Here is a 27,639-nt window from a genome sequence, read left to right as displayed (position 1 = left end):
TGTTATCTAGCTCACTTATTCTACTGTGCGAGTTTGAAACTAGCCAAGAGATATCCCAATTAACAATAATATACTTAATCAAGACTGATGAAGAATTCAATTGGGGCCACTGACACTAGCTCCAGCTGAAATAACTTGCCCAGTGTGCAGCCGAACATTCCGGGCTCACATAGGTCTCACCAGCCACATGAGGAGGCATAAAACCCCAGTGCAAGGCCCTCATCCCCCTGGATGACAAAGTGGTCAACATCGAGCCACGATGGACGAACTATAGAGATTTGATATCAATTCTGACAGAGAACTCAGACAAGGACTCAAACCACACACAGCTAATTGCGGCTTTTTTTTTTTTGAACGCTAAAAACATTCAATCTTTATTTAATTTGCGAGAAAAAAAGTTCGAATACTAATTTGAATCAATGAGGAATCTTAGTCTTGATGGCTGCATGGTCGTTTCGATGGTCCCGGGTTCAATTCCTGTTCTCTGCCACCCCACGTCGTCCTTTGGGAGGTTTGGACTAGGAAGTAGATTATCTTTAACACTGAAGGAACATCCGAAACATGTCAAACATTTGTTAGTTGTATTTCTTTTTTAATGTCGTCAATTCCATTGTGAATGTGTCATGTCATTGTCTAACATGGACAGATGGACTGTAATAATTACTTTGACACAATAGATCACTAAGAGTAGTGTTTAAATTAGCTAATTAATTTATTTAATACATGCTACAGACAAAATTAAGAAAGAAACAAATCTTTAGTATGATGAAATATAATTGATTTATTTTTGCGAAATGTTTTTCCATTCCAGCCAATGAAACACTGCCAATATGTTAGTCAAAATTAAAACATCATCACACCGCGAAGCTCACAGCTAGCCTACACTTTGACATTTGTCTAAGACCCCCATTTTCTTTATGCATAGTAGGGGCCTACACGTCACCTGTAGTGAATCACTACATTACTAAAACCTTTTTTTTTTTAAATTATACGAATGAAAAAATATATTTAAAATCAATATAAGGGGGAGGATCGATAAAACTCTTAATGCTAAACAACTCGAAGAGTTATCGGTGCTGAGGTAAGATTGGTTGAAGTCGACAGGCATCGAATCTGATCGTTGTTAGCTGTGACAGGGAGAGAGACCTAGAATAATACATAAACGATTCAATGTGTATATTACTCCACATTACTTTATGTAGGCCTAACTAGAAATAATAATGAATATTTAATGCTCTCATTATAATCCTCATTATTTCTATCCTATGTATTTGAATTTTAAGCTAATTTTTCTTGATACTAAATAAATGCAAAAGGGTGGAAAAAATTATACTTTATATATAATATAATATATGTAATATAAAAAAATATATTATCCGTCTTTTGGAGTGTCAGGACCACACTACCTGGGCAATACTTTTCTGCATCACAGTGGCGCTCGGCTGGAGACGGTCGTTGGAGGAGACGATTAGGCCAATAAAGAAAACAAAATGAACCCGCTTTGGGGTACCCAGGGACCCAGTCCATTGCAGTGGCGGAGATTCAAGAAAACCACAACAAGAATGTCTCTATGCACACACCGTTTCTCAAGGGGCTGCTTTTTTTTTTTTTTTGTGGCAGACGCCTGCACGGCTGATGTTGTACAAAGAAGGAATGTAGGGATATGCTAGCCATTGGGCCTCGTTTCGAATCCGAGCGTCTTGGGATACGAACCATCGGTAATATGGAAGTAATATGTACCATCTGCTTGGATCTTTCCTAGACAGAGGTTTGCTTACACATGCAGTTGAATGCAGATTTCTTTGTGATGTAAGTTCCGAGAATCTCCACTTTAATTCTTAAGACATAACAAATTATGTAAATTGTTTTTGGTCAAAAATGTACAAATAAAATGGTTGGATGATGTATTAATTCATGTAGGCTACTTACTTTTAGGTCCCTAGCGAGCGTCACAGAGCAAAGATTATAAACCACCAGGAAAATAACTTGGACCACAAGAAAAAGGTCCTAGACCACAAGGAGAAGATAATAGACCACAAGGAAAAGGTAACTAAACGTATGGCAAAAGGAGACCATGTTCTATTTTGATGAGGGTGAGTGCTCCATCCGGCAGGCATTTGTCTAAAGGGTGACAATGCATTGTTAATTTAACAGGTATCCAAGAATTAAACAAAGAACAACCAAAAGTAGATAGTCTCCCCTATGTTGCCGAGATCCAAACATTTAGAACAACCAGTGATTGGTCTTTCTTGGGTGACGTAAATTAGCGCTATGAAAATGGAAGAAATGAAAAAGAACATCTAGCTCCTAAGAGAAAAAGGGTTGTGGATCACAAGGAAATGGTCGAGAGCCTCAAGGAAGAGGCTCTATATGGCTCCTTTTGTCTCGAAAGGCAATGGATGCGCCCAAATGAGTCACTGGTTTTGGCTTAATCTTGAGACGGGGCAGAATCTGGTGTGGCTAATCAAGCCAATTCTAGAACGGCAGACTTTGCCACAATTCGTACATGTGTATGCCTCTGATTTAGGGCTAGCAGACAGGGCAGCTTTCTTTTTTTCCCTCTTGATTAAAGCCGCTTCAATTCTTTTGTTCTCAGCAAGGGTTGTCCCAGCACGCACAGTCTGTCTCCATGCACTCCGGTCTTTGGCTATGTTTTCCCACATACTTTCGCTGATGCCTGAGGCTCTCATGTCTCGCTTGCAGACATCTCTATATGTTAGTCTTGGGCGGCCCTTGGGTCTGACTCCTTCCACAAGCTCAGCATATAAGATATCTTTCGGGATTCTACCATCTGGCATGCGGGTGACATGTCCGAGCCAGCGTAATCTTCTTTGTGTCAGGAGAGCATACATGCTGTTCATATTGGCTAATCTCAAAACTTCCTGATTGGAGACATGGTCCCTCCAAGAGATGCCCATTATGCGTCTCAGGCAGCGCAAGTGGAAACTATTCAATCTGTGCTCTTGGTACATGTATGTTGACCAGCTTTCACTGCCATAAAGGAGAGTGCTCACAACACAGGCGTTGTAGACTAGGATTTTGGTCGCTGTGGTCAATTTACCATTTTCCCAGACGCGCTTGGAGAGTTTTGCCAATGCTGTGGTAACTTTTCCTATCCTTTTTGTCAGCTCGATGTCTAAGTCTAGGTTACTGACAATTGTTGAACCCAAGTAGGTAAATTCCTGCACCACTGAAAGGGTGTGGTTCCCAATTTCTATTATAGGTATTACTGCGACGTCTTGTGCCAGGATTTCGGTCTTGGAGAGACTTATAGTAAGGCTAAACTCTTGACAAGCAGCTGCTAAGGCGTTCACTAGCTTCTGTAGACCTCCTTGTGAGTGAGATACGAGTGCCGCGTCATCGGCAAACAGCAGCTCCCTTATCAAGATACGACGCCTTTTCGTTTTGGCTTTAAGACGTGCCAGGTTAAAGAGCCTTCCATCGGATCTGCTATGGATGTATATTCCGTCTTCCAGGGATTTAAAAGCACTGGATAGTACGACTGAGAAGAAGATGCCAAATAGTGTAGGGGCCAGTACACATCCTTGTTTTACACCGCTCTTAATGGAGAATGGCCTGGAGGAAGAACTTTCAAACTGAACGGTGCCCTGCATATTTTCGTGAAAAGATGACACTAGTTTTCTTAACTTATTTGGGCAGCCGATTCTCTCTAGTACAGCAAACAGACCGCTTCTGCTAACAAGGGGCTCTAGACCAAAAGAAAAAGGTCGTGTGTCACAAGGAAACGGGCATGGACCACATGGAAAACATCGTGAACAAATAGTGATATCTCCAAGGCCGGAACTGACTGACTATTCTTACCTGAGCAGTGTTCCGAATAGCGTTGATACAGTAGAGTCCAGGAGACGTGGCTTCCGCCAGCTGAATGGCTGATGCACCCAGATTGACGGACTGAAAGTCTAAGTTTGATCTCTTGTATTGCCACTGTATTAGCTGACCTCTGAACTCAAGGATATGTGGGAAGATGAAAAACAGAGAAAATAGAAAATGGAAAGGAATAGAGAGAGTGGAGGAGAAACACAAAAGAGTTGGATGTAATATCATCACTGGTTTACTACCAAAAAGAAATTCCTACTGAAATTCAAATAGTTAAACATTCACTTTTTATTTGTCATTGAAAAAATAACAAGGAAAATATAAAAAGATTACTTTCTAAAAGACAAAGCTTATCTAAGGGAAAGAACCACTATTTACTACAATTTATCTGAAAATGGCAAGGTTTAGCTCCCTTTCTGCTAAATAAACCAAAATTAATTAATTAGTACTATTGGATTAACTAATTTGTTAATGTTTGGATTGATTCGTGTATTGTAATAGACTGTGAATAATTATGCAATGGGAAGAAGTCGAAAGAGTGAATGAGAAACACAGAAGAGTTATGCTCGCTACGCCTCTGTATCCAGCCAAACTTCTATGTGCGCACATTTAGTTGAAAATAAATGATCCCACTTTTTTCTGTCCAACTTTTCCCCCATTTTTCCACCCCTGAAGATAGTGTGAGCTGATAGTAGGAAGTGGGGAAAAAAAGGGGATAATTAGGGACAATAAGCAAATACCTACTTGAATTCTAAGCCCTGACACGAAACATTGACCAACGTGTTTGCTGGTATACTGGCGGGAACAGACGCAGCCGTCCTTTGGAAAGCAGAAGTCACTGAAAGAGATTACAAAGAATCAATGTTTCAAGTTATTCAACCTACTAGAACCAGGGCGGCCTAAAATACATGAAGTCCCTAGGTGACGTAAATTTGGTAGCCCCAAATGAAATAGAAGAACTCAAAATAAAACAGAGAAACAAAATTACGCAATTTCATTAAAACCTTGTCCGGCTTGTGTCCTGCAACAATAGGACTAGGCACACATTTCGCCATTTCTTATCTAAACAAATTGTTTTGAGTCCAATCGGAGGCCCTAGGCGGCTGTCTAGTTTGGCTATGCCTAAGGCTGACCTTCCTAGGGTTGTTGCATTGTATCTGTATTAAAATTCAGATTCTGAATTAAATTAACTTGTTGATATTACAGGTCATTACATATCTGAATAGTCTGTATCATTACCAAAAAAAAAAAATGAAAAAAATAAAGTAAACTTTGCCGCTGTCTGTTTGTTTTATGGTGCTACGAATAGAGTTATAAGATAAGAAATAAAAGAGAAATAATCGCTCTATAAGTTGTATTGAGGTGTTGTCTTAAAAATGATTTTTTTTTTTAGTTTAAAGCTTAGAAGTGTGAAGGAAGAGATACATAATAGGCTACACCTAAAAAGAAGAAGGCTTGAACTGTAATATACTGTCACATAATTGGTGTCAGAGGCTATAGAAGTCGTGTGGGTTTGATTTGGGTATTTTTCATTAGAATAATTTTAGAGATGCTACATTATCTCCTTCACTGATAGCTCCAACCACAATGCCACCTAAGTAACGTTACGTCCTTAACTGTAGGTCTACGCAGGCTAGGCTAGTTTTGATCGTACATATATAGGATGATAGGCGATAGATTTATATTCAAATAATATTACTTGAGAAATTTGGCTTGACAGCGTTGTTTAAAATGCCATTCGCTGTCTGAGCAGCGCACAAGTAGGTCGTGTTGTCCTGACAGAACACTTGATTGATGCTCAGTATGAAGTTCGTTCTGACACTGTCCACTTGAACTCTGGCATTCATACAATGAAAAAAAAATTAAATTGCCATCACAAAGTATCAAAACATGAACAGCTTTCTTATTTCATATTCTAGGACAAAATTTCTAGATGTACTCTTTCTTCCCTGGTGCTGACAGAGAACGGGTTGTCTGAATCAGACAGGACAACCAGCTTAACAGATTTAAAGTCACGGATTAGAATACACGACTAGATTGACACATGGATACGAGTGGAGTGTAATACATCTTGTCTTTGGAAGTAACGTCTGTCATTTCTATCAAGTCTAAAGTTTTGAAAACACCAAGAAGTACTCTGTATTCTCATACAAGAAGCACTCAGTTTGATATTCTCATACAAGAAGTACTCAGTTTGATATTCTCATACAAGAAGTACTCAGTTGGTATTCTCATACAAGAAGTACTCGGTTGGTATTCTCATACAAGAAGTACTCAGTTGATATTCTCATACAAGAAGTACTCAGTTGATATTCTCATACAAGAAGTACTCAGTTGGTATTCTCATACAAGAAGTACTCAGTTGATATTCTCATACAAGAAGTACTCAGTTGATATTCTCATACAAGAAGTACTCAGTTGATATTCTCATACAAGAAGTACTCAGTTGATATTCTCATACAAGAAGTACTCAGTTGATATTCTCATACAAGAAGTACTCAGTTGGTATTCTCAGAAGTTCGTTCTTTATATTTTTATACTCTCTAGATACTCAGATTGAACAAAAAGAACACCACTAGTAAAATGACACAAATGAGAAACATACCAGGACAGAATACTTTAAATAATTAATGAATAGTAGATTGAAAATCAATGGAACATTCTTTATCCGCCGCTACTCCCTTCTCCCCCCCCCCCAAGGAGAAAGAATCCTGGTTAAGCGAATGTTTAGATCTACTAGACTTTATAATATTGCAATGATATGCCTAGGCCTTAAGATCTAGACTTTTAAGACGATGCGTACAATTTTCCTGAACGTAAATGTATTCAACTCTTTAAGTAGACCCTATATTCCGTTCAAGTTCAATATTTTTCTCTTTCTCAAGTGAAAAATTATTTTTTTAATATTTTTTTTTTTACTTACAAACATTTTAACGGTCAGTACTAGAGTTTTCCCAGTGTGGTCAACGAGCTAGTCATTTTTTTCCAAGGTTTTAGGTTTTTGAACTTTCTACAAAGTTACGAACTGAATAGAGGTATTGTAATAAAGGCACGTTTCTCATTACATAACAAAAATAGGTAACAGTGCTAATTCTTTCCAAGTGCTAATAGTGCACAAGGGAAGTTGCCTGAATCAGCCAGGAAAATCAACGTCTCAAATTATCCTGCACAGCTAGATTAATACATTCATTCGCATACAATGCAAAGTTTTTTTGTTTTGTATGTATTTTTTTTACCCCTATTCAACTCGTACCTTCGAGGAGACTAATACCAAAAACCTTCTGGGTGGGTGGGCTCAAAACCTTTGGTGGACACAAATCTCGAAAACGACGCTAACGATTTTCCTAGAATTTTGACAGTATATTGATCGAAAAAGAATGAGTAGCCCTATACGTTGTATGAAAGAGCTATTGTATTTTGAAAGTATTTAAATAAAACATGTTTTTCTTGTTTTTAAATTAGCGTCTGTAATTCTTACGAAATCAAGATGAAAAGCACAAAGAATGTGGACTGTGTTCTTAAAGGGAGTAAACTACACGAATACACTTTTGTATGTATGAAAATTTACTGGGTTGTTTCCCTTTAAATGTTCAAGTCGCGTCACCGATAGATAAGACAAGAAGATTTTCAAGTAAGTTTTTTCCTAAAAATTAGAAAAAAATCTTTTAATATTTTTCTCAAGTTCAGGAAAATGTGTGTATAGATAAAAAAAAACACGAATCGTGCGAAATTTACAACATTTTTTTTTTAGATCTAAATGTGACAGATATAGAATAATAGATATATGCTTCCCATAAGGGAGGTAATTACACACACACACACAGATATTATATATATATATATAATCGTGAAGACGTCGACTTTTTTTTATTTCGGGATCTAGTGGGTGCCTCTGAGTCCACACAGCTTTAAGGGAATTAAGAAAAGTAAAGACAGTTTGTCATTGTACTGACCACATGACACCATTGCTAACTGTGGGCCAAAGAAACAGATGGCCTTTATATCATCTGCCCTATTCATTGCAAGGTCTGAAATGGGAACTTTACACTAACTTATAAATGAATAGATAAATAAATAAATAATATACTAAGCTAGTGTGGGTGTATCCAGAAACTTGCTAGCTTGTTTTGGTATCTATTATCAATGTTTTCTTTGATACATTCCACTCTTCCTTTTTTTTGTTCAAAGACACACAAGATCTAAAAAAACGGAGGCAGGATGCATAAGTTAATGATCCTATTGAATGTATCAGAATGATTCATTCTAAGCTTAAGTGGCTAAAAGTCATGGCTGAGTCAACGTGTGCCGACTTTTTGTAAAGGCTGTAGCCACTATGTGATACCCTTTTGACCGCGGCGCCCAAGTGAATAGCACACCTCCCTAACCAACGCTACCCAATGGAAAACTAACCTGGCGAATTCTGGTCATTGTTTATTGCACCCGACCCACCTACGCGCGCGCACACACAGAAGTGCTTCTTAAATAGACTTTTCTTTCCCCATTACTTTTTCTTTGTGTCCGATAAAACATAAACACATGCGCCAACAAACGACTCATTGCTCAAATCTTTTTAGATAGCTCGCGACTTGTTCAGGATGACCGCCTGGCTGTGTGGTGTGCGACAGTGGCGTAGCTATGGTGGGGTGGGGGATGATCCAATTTCCCCTTAAACCCCTTTTTACGGGGCCCCCAAATGAGTGTTTGGAACTATTTTATTTACATTAAATATTAAATATTACGCCGTTATCTCGACTCAGGACCGGACACAACAGAATGCGACAACACATGTTCCGGAAGCTCAAAATTGGAACCAATGAAATCTGCCCATGTGGAGTATCACCAGAGAATGCCGACCACGTCCTCCAAAACAGCTCTCTTTACCAAGAGGCCCGTATAAGACATTGGCCCCAAAATCACCCCAATAGAAAGAAAACTATATGGAGAGCTCCCTGATTTGGAAACCACTGCGCAGTCATCTGAACACTCCAACATAACAATGAGAACGAAGAAGAAGAAGAAGAACGCCATTATCTCATGTCATGATGTCAAATGTTAAAATGCAGGGGCCCCTAAAGAGGTCAAGCCCCTCCCCCGACCCCCAAAATGATGACCAATTCCTAGCTAAGACACTGGTGTGCGATCCGGTCTGTCTTCAGGATTGTCCCATCTTTCGACCAACTCAATGCTGACAAATAATGTGCCATAGTTCTGTTATGTAGTTTTCTAAATGTATTCTAGCCTCGTTCTGAGAGATGGAGAGGCAAGAGTAAAAGCTCTTGTCGTCTGCAAGAATGATCTTACCTGCTCACGTTATAGCGCTGTGGGTCGAGAATAGTACTTTGAGTTCCGTCAGGTCTAAACGTTGCTATGACAACGTTGCCTTGCGCAGACGCACTGAAAGATAAACGTTTCGAGATGAAATAAGATAACAATACCAAACAAACAAAGCCCTTATTTTATTTCTTGCCAGACGCTTTTCTTTAGGGGAATTCAATAGATATATCCCATATAACCCTGCAAGTCATGACCTAGTCGTCAGACTAGTACATTTACTCGTAGTTTTTTGGAACAGGCCAACTTCACAGTGCTCGTCGCCACAAAGGCATGTCGAAAATACAAAAAGTACAAACACTTATCATTGATAGATTAGACACTTATCTTCTCACTAGCTGGATATGACCCGCGGCCTGTTACATTCTTAAAAAGTGATAAATTTAGGTATTTTTATTTTATTTTTAGGACCTTCATGTTGTAGGAAGGACATTAAACATATACGTCTGTCTCTGCCATGTTCAAAAGAATATTTATCAAAATTGGTCTAACGGTTTTGATTTCTATGTGGGACATACATACATACACACACAAACATACATACACATACATACATACATACATACATACATACATACATACATACATACATACATACATACATACATACATACATACATACATACATACATACTCCTTACATTTTGCTTTATATATTACATATGCCCTTTTTGTGTTAGTTCACGACCATTGCCGTTTATAAACCAAAGGAAATGCACACAACACAGGACTTATACATAATAAATCTACTGTATATCCCAGGAATACATTATACCAGTGGACATATCATATGAGTATATATGACATAAATATTAGATAACAGTTGAATATTATAATCCCATGACTGCTACCTTATCTCATTGACGTCAACAGGTTAACAGTCAGGCACATTGGTTAAGTAGTAACATAGACGTCTGCAACTACAATTACATTTAAAAAAACAACTATAGAGTAGTTACCAGTGCTGTATTTACCTAGAGGCTATATAACATATAGCTTCGGGCCAACACTTGCTCCCTAAAATTGATTCAAAGGATATTAGAGAGTTGAGGAAAAATTGAGTTATGTTGATAACTAGGGGCTCCATAGTTCAAATAGCTTAGGCCTTATCAAGTGTAAATCCGGCCCTGGTAGAAAAGAACATCTGTTATTTTATCACATTTTCTTAAGTTTTGTGCGGCCCGCCAGGAGGCTATTAAATTTTTTTATATAACCAAGTAATAAAAACAACAAATTTATCTTTTTTTTAAAACTTATTCAGTCAAACAAATAATAAGGTTCAGTCATAAATAAATTCATTTCTTCAACATCTTTGCGACATCTTTCATACCAACAGCGTGATGTAGATGTTGTGGAATGTTCTGATATCTGATAGTCATACAATTCAATTAGGAAAAAAAAAATCCGCCCTACCCTCAGTTCTCTCTGGACACTAGTTGTATGGAACTATGGACTAAATACGAGTCATGGCGTGCAGAATTGTTTGTCTCAAGATCTTTGAATACTATAAAGGAGAAGACGCAGATAATATTTAACCCTTTTAAAATTGACCTTTTAGAATAAAGAAAATAATATTATGATAGAAGGCGATGGCCAGATTTTGATACAGTGGTGCCCAACCTACGTCCCGAGGGCCATATCCGGTCCCTGATGCAGTGCTATCAGCTTACCCCCCCCCCCCGGAAAGTTCTACACACATTGCAAAATGAAGCAACAGAGGCTCTGTCCCATCGGATTCCTCCACCTTTTGCGGAGACGAGGCCCGTGACTCGCATGTCGCAAATGTCCCCATGCCTGAATTAGATTGAGCATCCCTGTTTGAGTATCTTACTTGGCTATAATGACGGCGTTCCAGCTTGAGGCTGTCAGAGAACATTGCACTTGGGATGTGCTGAACAAATTGAATGTGTCAGCTGAGGCCACGATAGCTGTTGGGAAAAAGAAGAATAAAAAAGGTTTTAAAATTTGGTCTCTAGGGACTAAGACTCTAGGAACTAGACCACATAACTACTTTTCTGTTTGCTATGGTGGTGGATTGTTCACTTGGCATCCGATTTTGAGCTTTGGGATTTTTAGGACGCCCCTGAGTTCATCTATCTGTAATACGTTGGTGTAGTAAAGCGGTTGGGCGTCGTGTTGGTCACGCGATCACCCGAAAACCCTCGGCCAAACAGATTTGCTTTACGCTATCTGTCTGCATAGATCAGAAGATCTGCTGAAAGGATACATTTACTACAGACCACACAATAAACGTTTGCACAGCAGGGTCCACTAAGTCTTTTTCGCCAGTTTGAGCTCAAGAAAGTCATTCCTACGTCTCCTACGCATTTTTTTCTCCTAACAAGAATGCGCAGGTAAGAAGGTTACATTAAAAAGTGATGACACGGTCCCTGAAATATGTGAAACATTCGAAGTAGCAGACCATTTCGCTTATAATGCGTTTAATCTACGTAAGATCTTCATGGAATTGGGTGGTTAATATTAAGTCTTGTTAAAGTTGCTCTCAGATGAATTTTGATAAAATCATTCTTGAACGTTATGACAAAAAGAGTTTGTTCTATCACACAAAATGAGACTAACACTGGATCCGCCCAAGAGGAGGAAATATCAAGTCATGGTCTTGTTTTGCTTTGTAAAAGTAACATCGAAACAAAATAAAAGCTGACCTAGTGCGGCTATATCTTTATAACACTGTGTATTCAAGTCAAGTAAAAATAAAAGTCATATGTACTAAAATTTGCATTCTTAAGTTAACCTTTTTAAATAAAATCGATACTAGGACATCTGGACATTTTGGCAACAAAAATAAATGCACTGTAAGTGAAAAGAAAATTTTGCAAATAATTATTTGGCTTTGATTTTAACTTAAAAACAAACTAAGCAACCTATTATCGATAATAAGACGTCTCAATCTTTTGGCAAGAAAATTAAATGTAATACAAATTAAAAGAGAGCTTTCAAAGAAACATTTGGCTTTTTTTTTCCACTTGAAAACAAACTGAACAACCTGTTTATCAATAATGAGACTCTAGGACCTTTGGACAAGAATAATAACGCCACATTATTATTCGAAATAGTATTTCAAATCTGTGACTATTATAATAACTTACCTTTCCTCAAGTCTTTTATTCTAAAAAGTGGTAAACAACAACTGTTTGAATAATTAATTTTAAAAACAATTGTTTTTCCCAGAAGATTAAAAAGTAACCATTGCAGCAGAACTGTGCAAGATCTACAATATCATGCTATCGGACTTTCAATATCTTTTCTATATTTGGTGATCTAAATGTGATATACAAAAGTACAGAGAGACAAAGACAAAACTAATAGCGGCTTTTATCGCAAGCCGCTAAAAATGGCAAAAGTCTTATAATGTTCGTGTGTCTCAACAGTGTCTTTAAATTGACTCACGTAGTATGCGAGTTGTGGCATAAAGGTGTGTATAACACTAATTACATATTCGCTACATAGTTTTAAAATATATATTGCAATGACTAAACTTTGAATCTAAATGTTACCTACATGGAGCTGTTGTCGCTGTTGTTGCAGCCTTAGTGGTAGTAGGTGTCGTTGTAGTTGTTGTGGGTGTTGTAGTGATGGTTGAAGTGGTGACCGTTGATGTTGTAGTTGGCGTTGTTGTGGTAGTTGTTGGTGTTGTTGTGGTGGTTGTTGTTGTGGTTGGTGTTGTTGTGGTTGTTGATGGTGTTGTTGTGGTAGTTGTTGATGTTGTTGTGGTTGGTGTGGTTGTGGTAGTTGTTGGTGTTATTGTGGTAGTTGTTGTGGTTGGTGTTGTTGTGGTGGTTGTTGGTGTTGTTGTGGTTGTTGTTGTTGTTGTGGTGGTTGTTGTTGTTGTGGTGGTGGTTGTTGGTGTTGTTGTGGTGGTTGTTGGTGTTGTGGTGGTTGTTGGTGTTGTTGTGGTGGTTGTTGGTGTTGTTGTGGTGGTTGTTGGTGTTGTTGTGGTGGTTGTTGGTGTTGTTGTGGTTGGTGTTGTTGTTGTGGTGGTAGTTGTTGGTGTTGTTGTGGTGGTGGTTGTTGGTGTTGTTGTGGTGGTTGTTGGTGTTGTTGTGGTAGTTGTTGATGTTGTTGTGGTTGGTGTTGTTGTTGTGGTTGGTGTTGTTGTGGTGGTTGTTGGTGTTGTTGTGGTGGTTGTTGGTGTTGTTGTGGTGGTTGTTGGTGTTGTTGTGGTGGTTGTTGGCGTTGCTGTGGTGGCTGGTGTTGTTTCTGTTGTTGTAGTTGACATGGTAGTTGTTGTCGTTGTTGTTGGTGTTATTGTCGTAGTTGAAGTTGTTGTTGTTGGTGTTGTAGTTGTTTCTGTTGTTGTAGCTGACGTAGTTGTTGGCGTGGTCGTAGAGGCGGTTGATATTGTAGCAGTTGCTGTGGTTACTTCTGTCGGTGTGGTTCTTTCAGTTGTCGGAATTGTATTAGTAATTGGCGTTGTCGTAGTTGTTGTTGATGAGTTGCTTATGATCTGGGGTGTAGTGGTAGTATTAGCGAGTGGTGTTGTGGTTGATGTAGACACTGATGTAGTACTTGTATGAATTACAGAGGTGGTAATTGTAGTGGTCGCAGATGTGACACTTGTAGTTATTGTTGATGAACTTTCGTTTATTGCTGTAGTTTTTATTGTCATTTGTGTTACAGTCGCTGTAGTTGGTGACTTTGTAATGGTTGTGGTAGGTGTTGTGGTTGTGGCTGATGTAGGCCCTGAAGTACTATCTGTTGTTGGAGGTGACAATGGTGGAGAATATGTCGCTGAAGATGTTGTCGCTGTAGTTGTAAGTTTGGTGGTCGTCGCAGGAGGTAGAAGAGCTGTAGCTGATGATGCTGTGGTTGTCGAAGTGGCTCTTGAGGGTATTGTGGTGGAAGTAGAGGTGGTAGAAGTGGTAGGGACAGATGTTGTTGTTGAAGTCGTTGTCATGGTCAGTGCTGTTGGTGTAGTAGTAGCAGAATTGGCTGTAGATGTCGACGTAACTGAAAAGTACAAAATAATCGATGGAATATTATTTCAAATCAAATATTTTATGTTCAAGAATTTATAATTGAAAATTTGTGAAGATGAATCTCTTCTCGCTATTATAGATCTATATTTTTATTGCTTGGTCTATTACTTCCTGCTACCTGTTGGTGCGGTCACCCCAATCAGGTTTAAAAACTAAACAAAAAAATGAATTATTGAGTGGATGCATCTTTTTTATTTTTTGGTCTCTTTGTTATCGGTCAAAGACGTGGCTATCCTACGAAGTGTTTTATATTACTTACTAGCTCTACATCAGAAACCCGGCTTTTCAAAGAGTTCATTAGGTGCCAAGGCTACAACATTGAATTTAAATATTTATATCAGCCAAGAAATCTTTTCAAAAAATAAGTCTCGAAAGGAAGCAAGAAAACATTAAAAATAATAAAAAAAAAAAAAAAAAAAAAAACTCCTGTATACAACTTAAAGAGATTTTTTTTTCTCTAAATAACTAATGAATGTTACATTAAAAAACAATGCGATATTTTTTGTACCCTCATGATAAACAGCAACTGTTAAAATTCTAGGAAAATCTTTAGCGCTGTTTTTTTTTTTAGATCCATGTCCAGGTTGCACCCACCCACCCAGAAGTTTCCACGAAGTTACGAGTTGAATAGAGGTATTGTAGAAATACTTTTTAAAAGAGATTATATCTCCTTTCTACGACTTATAAGAGTGACTGTTTTTTCTCATAGTAACTAATGAATGTTACATTAAACAACAATGGAACATTTTTACCCCAATTACAGCTACATTAAAAACCAATGAAAAGTTGTATGTACACTATTATGTACACGCTCCCGTGGATGTGACATGGTTAGTGAACACCCCAAACTTATCTTACCTTATCTTATCTGATTAAATACGGACGGCACTTTAAAAAGAAAATGATTACGTCCTACGCGTGTTCCTAGATCAATCTAGTCATGCATGTTAACCAATGACTTACATTCTGCCTAGTCGTTGGTTTTCCTTGCCCGGCTTAGGCAACCCATTCCATGCTCTAATGGCACTCGGGAAGAAGGAGCATTTGTACTAATTTGTCCTAGCATATGGGACGAGGAATGTACGTTTATGTTTGTGTCTTTCTGAGTATTTTATTAGGTTTTGTTTTTGTATTTGGAGATTATGGTTCAGTGTTGTATGCATAATTTCTACTTTACTTTTAAGTCTTTTATCCTGAATGCTTTCTAAATTGAGTGATTTGACTAAAGGATGTAATGAAAGATGGTTCGTCGGTGCAACAAAGTAAAGGTGTTGTATTGATGAAAGTTATGTAAATAGTACTAATACTTAGGACAGGTGAAGTTCCTTGGGACCCCACTCCTTGTGCAGACCCCTGGGATGCGTCTGAACTCAGTTTCTGGGCTTCACCTTTGACTGAAGCAAAGAACAAGAAAAACATTTTTAAAAAATACTTTTAATTATCGTAGTCGTAGTTGTATCAATTAGTTTGGATCAGCCATGCATTGAAATTTGTAATAGATCTAGACCAACAGCTATAAATCTGTGCGAATATCGTGCAATTATAAATAATTTTGTTTAGCGTAATTTCAATTTTTTAGCTTTCTCAATACGCTATGATCCTATCACTTGTCTGGAGTTGGAAATGGTAGGGCTAAAAGGAAGAGGTATCAGGGTGATCGCTTTTAAATGCATTTATTTAAAAAAAAAAAGGTGAACGACATGAACTCGAGAGCTAAGCCTTCCTCAGCTTTCTTAAGTCAATACGGTAGCCACTCTGCCGTCATGGCGTTTATGAAAATAGAAGGTTTTATAGTTATCTATTGTTAGCTTTAAACTTTAAAGTGGTGTCCTACAAAGTAAAAAGGGGGCTAATTCAACTTATTTCACCACATCAGCCTAGTACAATTTATTTCCCTTGTTCGAGATACCAAAATAAAATGATAATTGGTATTGATTCTTGTATTGTCAGGTAAAAGAAATAATTGCAAAAATTTCAGCTTGATCCGAGATTGGGTGTTGGAGAAATAACGTGTACAAACTTTTTACTAGACAGATAGACAGAGTGAGTTGATATAAGCTTTGTAAGAAACAAGAATAAAAGTAAAACATCACAGCTGAAGCAAAAAAGAAAGGATTATCTGGAAATAAATAAAGACTTATATTCAGAAATAGCTATTACATCTAGACATTTATCATAGATACCAATTACATCTAGACATTTATCAGAGATACCTATTACATCTAGACATTGATAAAACATACATTCAGTGGTTGCCAAGAACGCTATGGCCACAGCTCCAGCTGCCACCAACATAAGGCTGAAGACAAGTCCGATGATCAGTAACACCTTGCAGCAGAATCTATTCTTCTTCTTCTTGCCCTTGGTGTCCACATCGTTGTACCATGAGGGCTCGTTGGCCAAGAACACTTGAGGCAGTGCGAAGTTGACTGTGTTCTGACGTGATACAAGGAAAGAGTGATGCAATGACAACGTGATACAGTCGCAGCGTGATACAATGACAACGTGATACAATGTTCCGATGAAAATGGAAATACGACGCTACAATTGTTGATCGAATGACACCAGGAGACCAGGAATATGACGATTACGTCTTTTGAAAAGTTGGTGCAAGAGACATTTTTTTTTAGTTGCGCTATACACACCTTGCGATCTATGGGGCAGATGATTTAAATGTTATCTGTTTCTGTGGCCCACGGTTTGACGAGGGTGTCATGTTGCCAGCACAACGACCAAGCGCCTTTACTTTACTTTTCCCCACCTAATGTAAAGGTACCTATTAGAGCTGGGTGGACTAAAGAATTCGAAAGTAGAAAATAACACACAAGACTGACAAGACATAAAGACGAAAGTAGACAGGTTCCTTATGGGGTAAACAAAAACTCGGTCTTCAAACTTCTGGTCATTCGAAAAGTCAATGTCATGTTTGTAAAATGTTTTGTAAAATGTTTTACATGTTTCGGATGTTCCTTCAGAGTTGAAGATAGTTGACTTCCTTGTCCAAACCTCCCCCAGGACGACGGGGGATGGGAGCGGGCAGGGTTTGAACCCTGAACCATCGACAATCCAACGCGAAAACCGCACGACCAGGCAGCCATCATTGGTCAACCTTGGCACTTGCTAGGGTTTCGAGACTCATGCTGAATCTTCAGAATGTATACTGCTCCTCACAAGGATAGGAACCAGAAGATTTTGTTCGAACTGGCTAAGGACAACAAAAAACGAACTCCTGAAGACTTCCCACAATGCACTTGTCCTGACTGAACGTTTGACATCTACTCTGTTCAGATCTTTGTTCATTCTTCTCACTAGAATCTCAATTTTGTAATCTGGAGCTGAATGATACAATCTGAAAGTACTTTCCATGGATCTTCTACGCACGCACACTTAATGTATAATTGGTGGGTACACATATTATTTGGAAATATATCTATTTTTTGTTATACATCTATGTAATATCATCTTTACTTTGCTCACTAAAGTACAGTTGCTTTTTTTTTAGGTTGTGACGTTGCAGGTCAGTGTTGAGGCTTTCTATAAGGAATGGTCTCGATTGAACCCCTACGCGCCATGGTTGCTACGCTACTGTGCTTGCCCTGTTTATAGCATAATGGAATATTGCTTGCCATGTTTATAGATATAACCCTAAAAGAATATTGCTTGCTGTTTTTTTTTTTTTTTTTAATTCTGGGACTAGATCCTAAAAGACTATTGCTGGTCCTGTTTGTGGGTACAGCCTTAAATAATACTGCTTGCCCTATTAGTAGATATACTCAAACAGAATAGTCCTTGCCAAGTTTGTAGATCAACTGTAACAGAGTATTACTGGCTATGTTTGTAGGTATACCCTAACAGAATGCTGCTTGCTCTTTTTGTAGATATTACTTAACAATATTAATTGCCCTGTTTGTATACCGAAATTTTATAAAGTAGACCTACAGATGTTTGCTAGTTTGTATACAATATTTTTATACATTGTTTCTATTAATTGTTTAATTAAATAATAATTTAAAAAATTTAAAACTTACTCCTGTGTTGGGTATTTCAGTTGCCTGGAAGTCACCATAACCTCTAGGATATCTTGTGGCACTGTAAAAAGGAAAGCTGGCCATCTCTGTAGTACTTACGTATGCCAACTGTGGGCTCAAAGTGCCTGAATACTTGAGGCTTTTACTGGAATCTTGAGACATTCAGATGATGTTGCAGATGATTTCACCATCAGTCCCTGGTATTTTGTGGCTGCTACTGCACAGAACAAAGAGGTATTTTCAAAGAAAAATATTGTCATTGTTATTTTGTATTAATTAAAATTATTCATACATTACAGGAATATCTTCCTACCTTGTAATCACGAAATAGACGGAAGACTCAGCAGGGGGTACACTTGTTGTCGCACAATGACCTATTTCATCCATTTAGAAACATAGTTATTTTTAGTTAACCATGCAAAATAAAAATTGTTTTAAAGAAAAAAACAAAAGCATTACAGTCCCATATGTATTATAGAAAGTATTCACAATTTTCTAGTTTAAAATATTCAAACAAAAGCATCCACTTACTCTAGTCAGTTATCTACTTGGTTGTCTCCTGAACAACTGTCTGTTGCTTGATCGATTAAGTCCACTGGTCATAGATCCGAGATAAAATGTTTGAGCTTTGTCTGTTAAGGAAGAGGCGCTGGTTATTATCGCCGCTAGGTCTTGTTTATGTCTGCAATCTTCAAGCTTCATCTAAATCGCCCCAGCTTTTACACTGGTTATCCTGGCTCGATTAATGCCCTCTGGTTTTCTCTTGTTATCGTTATTCTTTGGACTTGTTGCATTACGAGAACATTGTTTAACATTGTGTACATTATACAACTTAACATCAAAATAAAATAATTAAATAAATAATAAATATAATAAGCATTTAACTCGTTCTACTGTCAATGAAAACAAGAAAAACATTAAGGCATTTATCTTCTTCTTATCTTATATAATACAGACGTTGCTTCAAAAAGAAGATGATTACGTCCTACACGTCATGCATCTTGTCATGTATGTTAGAAAATGTCTTAAATTCTGCCAGTTTGACCTTTCATTCTTTCAGTTATTTATAAACTGGGTGGACAAGTATTTCGAAAATGAATCTAACGATTGTCCTAGAATATATTTAGGAAAACAATAACTTACCTAATAGGCCACACAGAGAAAACTGGTTTGACCGTCATATTTTTCAAAATATAATCGTTTCAAAATTAAATTTGGCTTGCGTTTTTTAAACATGGTCCCGCACTCTAATGTTTCTTTGTATTCAGTCAAAAGTGAAATAAATAAATAGGTGTACATTTGACAATTAGCTCAGCGTCTTATGTCCAAGTTTCAGTCCAAATGCAGTAGTAAAATGATTCCCTGGACTGTAATAGAAGAACTGGATTGTACAAAGCTCACTGGAAAGACTCCTTGCAATAGTGAAGCGTTATGGACCACACATAACAAATCGTGGGAAATCATTCAGTTTTATCAAGTAGACATTTATTTGTTACAAAAAAAATTTTTTTTTTTTTTTAAGTCTAATGGAGTATATGTTCGTGTTACTATGACAAAAGGTGAGGGGATAGTTTGGTTGCGTAGGCTGAATAGATTCTTACGAAAGCACGAGGTGGTCTGTCTGAGATCAAGGTAATAAAAACTGAGGCGAAAGCTAGACATGTGAGACAGGAAGACGTGTATTTGTGTGTGTGTGAGTTAGATCTTGTTTAACTTCTCATTTCACTCGTGTTTCTACATACATCTAGGTTCAAGTTGAATCTGTGTATAAATAAAAGTTCGATTTAGTTTTGTTTTAAAAGAACGTTGTTGGTCTTTATTCCAAGTTCTACATTTAGAATTCAATACGCGTACATCAATTTAGTTGTACTAGGTGTTTGGAGCTACAAACTAACGACCGAAGATGAACAACTGCATTATAGCAGCTATTATTTAATTGTCTAGAATTGGTATAAATTATTTTGTAACTATATATATATATATATATATATATATATGATTATTTTGCTTTTTACTTTATTTCTTCTATTTTCCTGTAAATTAAACAATTTAATATTATGTGTAAAACTGTAAATAACATCCATAGGCATCAGTTTTTGACTACAGAAGTTAGTTTTTAACTTTTTATGTGATACCACTGTCCAGATTTAGCAATGTAAGGCCTACAACAATCTGTTTTTGGATGTCCAATTGGGCTTGGATTTTTTTTTTTAAATCTGCTTTCACAATGACTGGTAGAGTGTTCTTTTTTTTCCCTCGCAAAAGCCCCTCACTTCTTGGTGATCCATGTTCTGCAGAGTTGGTCCTCCGTTTTGATGTATGGGAGGAGGAGGGGAGCCGAAGGAAGAGTGGGGCACATCTCATGGGTTGTTAAATCATTGAATCGTACAGTCAAGTGGGTGGGCAGGACCTATCTCCAGCTGTCAAGTGGCGCGTTGTCTATTGTTCCCTTTGAGGCGTGCGAACCCAATTAACTATGACAATATAGAGACCTGGGGGCTGGTCTGTTAAAGGGGGCACTTTTTAAAATTATTTCTTTCCTTAACTTACCAAATGTAAAAACTTCTAACACTTTCAAGTTGGTTTTTTTTTTTTTTTGTATATCTGATCCATTTGTTGGGTCAAAGAGCATCTCACCAATACAAATAGCGCGAGGCAAGGCAAGGCAGGTCGTTTTTTCCCCAAACACGTGAATTTCTAAAGCGATTCGACAGATGCAGAAGTTAAATTATCTCCCCATTTATCCTTAGTTATTTCCCTTACATGTAGTATTATCGCCCTATGCCCCTTTCTTTCTTTACGGCATAGACATACATACACTCATACACTCACATGCACACGCACAAACACACACACACATATAATTTCAAATACAAAAATCTATCCGAAAAACAATTAATCAGTAGAGAAGGACAAAATGAAGTCTGAATGAGCTCCCTTGGCCGGTGGGAAGAATTAATGGCAGGTAAAACTATCGCTTCAAAACAGGCTGCAGACAAATACCTTTAATTAACTCGTACAAGCGAGGAACTTCGCTTTTATTTAAAGATCCCATAGCAGGAAACACCCCGGTGTGACGATCGAGAACAATAGCCCTTTAGTTGGAACTATACACTAAACAAATATAGAAACGACCCCCTCTCTCTTTTACCCGAAGCTCTTTTTATATAGTTTAAAAAAAAACCTGGTTATTTCCCTTTCCTCAAAAGGCAGAAGCAGGAGAAAAAAAAAAACAAAACCCGCAAGCAGGTATCCGTGCGTTTTTTTTTCTTTCTTCGATTACTTCCCTTTTTGTGAAGGTATTATTTCAAATGTCGTTGTCTTTTTCTTCTCGTTTGGTGGCACAACATGGAGCACTGAGAGGCGGGAGGACACAGCGAGTGAGAAAAAGAACATCCCTCCACGCGTTGAGACCCTGCTCTCGGCATCGGAGAAAAAGAGAAAAAAAAAAGTGTCTTTGCTTGGTTCAAATAGTTCCAACAATACCTTGGGAGGGCGACTATCGCAGTTTAAACGGTAAACAATGCTGCAGTTCGGAAGAGGAGGCTCCCTTTTGAAATAATCTTGCAGCCCCCAAGGTCGATTTTGCTGCCCGCGACTCGCCGCTTTACACCTACCAGGACGGAAGTATCGATTGCTCATGCGCGATATAATATAGATCTAGATTCGTTCGCCACACTTCTGCCTGCACTTCAACTCTGTCAATTCATTTGCACAGAATTTATTTATTTTGTCAAGAAAGTGTTGGGAAGATGGAGAGGGGGGGAAGTGGAAGGGGCGGCGGCGAGGCGGGTCGGGAGTGTATAACAGTAAATCAGGAACATATTGAACTGAGATTACAATAGAAAGACGTAAACCTGAAGCCTTGCCATCGATCACTTGTAGATATTGATTATTAGATTTTGAATTTTTTTATTGAGATAAGGGCCATAATTAGCAGTAACCTAACCGGGTGTGTGGCGCAACATTGGTAATAGGAATGTCATCAATGAACGGTAATACAGATATTATGTAGGATTGGTAATACTAATACTATCGATGAAGGCTGAGACTAGTGCTATCTATGATTGTAATACTAATGGCTACCTATGAATGGTATCGCTAATGCTACTAGTGTCATACATTCTATCTGTGACTACCATAACTAATACCGCCTTTAGCGGGAGCTCATCATATTTATTATCGGATATTATTATGTTAATATAATCTGGTTCCCTTACGACTGTGTTTCTCAAACTGTGTTCCGTGGAACCATAGTGCCCTCAAGGCGTGTTCCACGAACTATTGGAATAATTAATTAGTATGTCACTGCCTCAATTAATCTCTCTAAAAAAAATAAGAAAAGTGTTCCGCTAAATACTCAGAATTAGCAAGTTCCGTTAAGGAAAATGTTTGGGAAACACTTCCTTACAAGACTCGACTCTAGTGTACTGTCAAACCATCAAGGTTTAAAATAGCATGAGCCACCTAAATTAAATGATACCTAAAGCACGAGCCTTAGTATTGGGCATGGTTTCACTAAGAGACTAAAGTTTGATCAAAGTAGTCTGCTCTTTGAGTTACACTTTGATTTTTCAGATATTGTTTACCTTCTTGAAGCAATACTATTCAGTAAGAGGGGGAAAAAAGGGAAAGCGAAACGAAGAAATGTGGTGGTGATGTAAGGGAAGAAACACAAAATGGAAAGAGGAAGATTTGGAGAGATCTTGAAAGAAATAAACAAAAAACAACAACAAAAACAAAATAAAACAAAAAACACAACAACGTCAAGGACGTCATATCGAAAGTTGCTCACTAAAGAATGAACATTACTCTGTACTACGAGCGAAAGATCTTGGAAATGAGATTCTACTCAGCTGAAAAATGTACACATATTAATATAGCGTTGATTAAAATATTTTGCTTATCCATGCTGCCGTATGCTAAACACCGGATACACCAAACGCTTGCTATTTATGGAGTTGTTTCCTTCTATGTAAATTTCCATATAAATTATAAATTCAGTTTCCGAATTTGTGTTATTTCAACGTAAGCTTGCCTTCTCTTCATGAGGGGGGGGGGGGGGGCAGGTGGAAACTGGAAGTTGATAGAGTATTTCGACGTCGGTTCTGACTAGTTTTCGACACATTTGACAATGTATTTATATCTTAGGAGAAAAGTAGACCAGCTTACTGAGCACACAGTGAAAACTCTAGTTTTGCCGTTATAATTGTTCAAAGTATAATTATCTTAAAATCAAAAGTAGCTTCCGTTTTTTAACACGGTTTTAGCGGGAATTACCGTTCTCGACTCAAATGTTTATTCTTGAAAGAGTCGAATAAATAAATACACGAAAATGGACATTTTGCGCATCGTCTTGTGTGGAAGTCCCAGTCCACAGGCCTTTGTAAAATTATGAGCTGGACTGTTAATAGAAGAACTTGATGGTGCAAACCTCATTGTGAACCATTACAAGAAATAAAAAGAATGAGAGATTCCACTGTGCTTTGTTTCGTAAAAGTAGGAATCGAATTTTATTTCATTTTTAATATTACTTGTTTATTGTGTGTGTTTGTTAAATGAATTAAAATACACGTAATTTTACACAGCCAGGTTCATACATTTGTTAAAACAAAACACTCTAAATTTTTTCTTTATTACTGTGTAGCCAATTTCAACATTTCAATCATATTTCACAAATATATATACAGGGCTTTTTTTTGTGACGGTACGCACATGTACAGCGTACAGGCACCTTTTTAAAACAAATATTACTTTTCTTGTATTTTAACGTATATTATTAATTTTTAGTAGTTAAAAGTTAGGTAATCAACTACTGAGTACCGGCACTTATTTATTTTTTTTACAGAAAAACACTGTATATTTATATATAGGGTGCGTGAAAAAAATGTATACACACTTTAAACTGTCATAGACAATTTATTTCCCGTTGTACAATGCTAAATTTGGGGACACGACAATTCGTTCACTGACATTTCGTTCACCGACAAATCGTTCACGCGACTATTAGTTCATGCGACTATTCGTTCACGCGACATATCGCTCACGGACTATTCGCTCACAGACAACTTGTTCACCGACAGTTGGTTCACGACAAATCGTTCACGCGACAAATCGTTCACAGACAAATTGTTCACAGACAAATTGTTCACAGACAAATCGTTCACTGGATATTTCCAAAAACAAAAACCGGGATTTATGGGTGAGATAATTTGGTCGGATTTATTTTTCCAATTGGGACATTAAGCTTTCCATGTCCAGAAATGTAGCATTGTAGAACGGGAAATAAATTGTCTATGACAGTCTGTTTACATATTTTTTTGACGCACCCTGTATATATATATATATATATGTATATATATATATATATACATATATGTATATGTCTTTGAATAGTATCAAAAACCTACATGCCTTTCAAGACGTCAAGTGGCAAAAAGATGTAGATTAATAGATTACACATCTAAGTTCTACTTTTTTTCATTCAAATTCCAATGGTTATTTTATCCATGTGATGCCTAGGTATCATATTTTATTCTTCTTATGTTCACTAAGGATCAAAATTGAACGTTTTACCTGTGAGTAGTATTTATTATAGTTTTGTACGGTATCTGTTATTATTTTTTGTTATTATTTTAGTTTAGTCTATTTTTTTATTTTGTCTATTATTTTTATTCAGTAAATTTTGTTTAAAAAAATTTTTAAGTCTTCTCCTTTTTTTTGTTTTTGCTTAAAAAGAGTACGTTTTTCTAAGTTTTTATGAAAGAATGTCAAATGACGAAACGCCTTGAGGTTCACTATACCCTGTAGATGTTTGCTGCCAACTTCTGTACTCTATAATGAGTTTTTACAACTTTGTCCTCTCCACACAAACGTTGCTCTCTTCAGCTGGTCAAATTTGTCAATATTTAAGAATCAGACGGGCACTTTGTGACCCACGGGCCTCTGAGCGCGAGCCCACTGAACACGAGCCCAGTGAGCGGTAAAGACTTGAAAAGAGTAATCAAATCTATCTAGCTTGCTGGGAACGATTAGCCCCGAAAGACAATATCGATACATATGTCTCAATCAATTCACGATTCCTCCTCAGCACGGCAGTGCAAAAATAGAAGGAAGAAAGGAAATAAAAAATACTTGGATGTGCCCACAAGGGGGAAACAACTCCGGCGTCACAATGAGAAGGGCAAGAAGGAAAAAAAAAAAAAAAGAAAAACGCGGTTTAAGATCATGTTGACACACTTGCGTATTTTTCTGTCCAGTACGGGTAGTTAAACAATACCTTCGAGGTTTTTACAAAACGCGGGTCTATGAAACATCACGGAACAAATCAATTTGTTGAGAAACGTTTTGTTTTTCGACTCTTTTTTTTCAAGTCTTTCAAATGTTTAAATACTACCCGGGAAATCGAAATCTTGAAACTGTTTCAGAAAGGGAACGGGGGAGAAGACTGGTGTATTTAAAAAAGAAATAGAAGAGCAGGGAATTATTGTGTAATATTCCGGGAATAAAGGTTTCAATACACCAGAGCAGTTAGGATCAAATGGAGAATTGTTTCAATGTCTGAGGTTTCAATGAACTGGTTCTTCTAAGTGAACTGATTCAACAATAAGACTTGCTTGAGTGATTCAAATAATATAGATCTTTTTTTTTTTTTTGAAGTCGGACTATGTTTTGAATAGATGGGCTGGAAAGAGAGTTACAAATAAAGAGGAAAGAGAAAGGCATAAAAAAGAGACAAAAGAGAAGAGATATAGATAGGCAAAGAAAGGCATGAAAATAAAAGTAAATATAATTTTGTTAACCTTACTAAACATTAACAAGACATTTCGATCTATGTGGCAGATGACGTAAAGTTTCCTTTTTTTTTTACTATGGCTGACAGTTAACGAGGATGTCTTGTGGCCAGCACAACGACCAACCCCCTTTATTTAAACCTTAAAACTAATGTCAGATACCCAGTAGAGCTGGGTGGACTTAGGGGCGTGCTAAAAATCCTGAAATTCATTATCCACAATCTTCACCGACATTTGAACCCTAGACCCCCTCAGTTCGTAAGCCAAGGGCTTTACCACTCAGCCGCTACACCCCAAGTTTGACAAGTTTGGTATTAGCGAGAAGAAATAGTTTTATCTATTCGGCAGGTTATAATCTCGAACCAAACGGTATTGTTTTAATCTCGAACCAAAAAGGTAGTTATTTTTAGATACGAAATGACGAATGGTTATAATCTCGAACCAAAATGTAATGTTTAGATAGGAAATGACGACAGATTATAGATTCCAGACAAAAAAAGTATTTACGATTAGAACAGGCAATGACGACAGATTATAATCTCGAGCAAAAAAAAGTTTAAACACGAAATGACGACACTTTTAGGTTTAGAAATTTGGTGACTATAGAAACTGGGTAGGTTTCATAATTTATAATACGACGACATTGTTCTGTGTGACTGCTATGAGCAAAGAGACTTCATTGCGTGCGACCTCCAACAGCTACTGGATCAGGAAACATCCGAGAAATCACCAACAACTTTCTTCTTGCACTGGGAATTTTGACGATAAATGTTCAATGCAGACAATGTCAAGGACTTTATATTAAAAAATCACCATTGCCAACTAAATGATAACAATTAGTTTTTGCTACAAACGATAGCGCTTAGAGATTAGATTTTACAGTGCTACAAAAATTAAAAATAATGTATCGTTTTTCTACTAAATTACATAGATAATCGACACTACCAATATTCTGTACACCGGATAACCAAATAGATAGCTATTTATAGTTATACGTCATAATCAATATTTATTTTTTCTACGTCGTCATTGTCTCTTTCCTGGTTTCTATGGTTGGTTTTTGTGATCTGTGACATCCTTTTTTCTATAGTCTGTCTGTTCGCACGTCTGTCATGTTGAGATCTCAAAAACTGTAATAGATATTGAAAATCTGATTTCATGATATTTTCAGCTTGAAAAGTTCTATTACAACGGTTACTCTTTATCTTCTGAAAGCAAAAAGTTTTGTTTTTAAAATTAAACATGGTAACAGTTTGTCATTTTAAAAATTGACATCATATTTAAGGAGGCTATATAATATTTTGAACATTGTTAAAATATTTATGCACACAGTTTTTTACTAAAATAAAATTTCAATTTTTTTTAAAGGGGACATACAATGTTCTCACAAATTTTTTAAATTGTATATGGAAATATTTCATATCAGAAGAAGGCTTTGGTTGTGCACAAATGATTTAATAAGCAAAAAAAAAAAAAAGGTTTTCTACAGGGCAACTTTCTTGCTCAGTGCTTTCTGTTTCTATCTCTTTTGTGAACCGGGGGCTGGATGGAAGGGGGTATCTGGGAGAAGGTTTTCCGAGCTGTCTTTAAGCAAAGTCAACTTTTTTCGAGCTAGAGCCCCCTTGATAGGTAGCCAAGAGCAAGCCAAGC

General features: G+C 37.2%; 1 protein-coding gene across 2 annotated transcripts; it reads right to left on the bottom strand.

Moving 5' to 3' along the window:
• Positions 1–770: 770 nt before the first annotated feature.
• LOC106063488 (mucin-2-like) lies at positions 771–18,920 on the bottom strand. 2 transcript variants are annotated; one of them, XM_056011708.1, is made up of 12 exons: positions 18,728–18,920; positions 18,510–18,570; positions 18,197–18,413; positions 16,412–16,604; positions 15,476–15,562; positions 12,691–14,139; positions 11,000–11,096; positions 9,139–9,231; positions 5,537–5,673; positions 4,582–4,675; positions 3,823–3,961; positions 771–1,146 (listed from the first exon to the last, which is right to left on the bottom strand). In XM_056011708.1, exons 3-12 carry the CDS (start codon positions 18,356–18,358, stop codon positions 1,051–1,053), a joined length of 2,547 nt encoding a protein of 848 aa, XP_055867683.1. In that variant the 5' UTR covers positions 18,359–18,413; positions 18,510–18,570; positions 18,728–18,920; the 3' UTR covers positions 771–1,050. The 2 variants fall into 2 exon arrangements, with proteins under 2 accessions (XP_055867683.1, XP_055867685.1); XM_056011710.1 differs by having other exon boundaries at positions 18,197–18,410.
• Between the last annotated feature and the right edge of the window lie 8,719 nt (positions 18,921–27,639).

Source organism: Biomphalaria glabrata, chromosome 15 (assembly GCF_947242115.1).
Source record: "Biomphalaria glabrata chromosome 15, xgBioGlab47.1, whole genome shotgun sequence".
NCBI lineage: Eukaryota > Metazoa > Mollusca > Gastropoda > Planorbidae > Biomphalaria > Biomphalaria glabrata.
The sequence above is the reverse complement of the archived record's forward strand: the minus strand, read 5'-3'. Positions and strand labels throughout refer to the sequence as shown.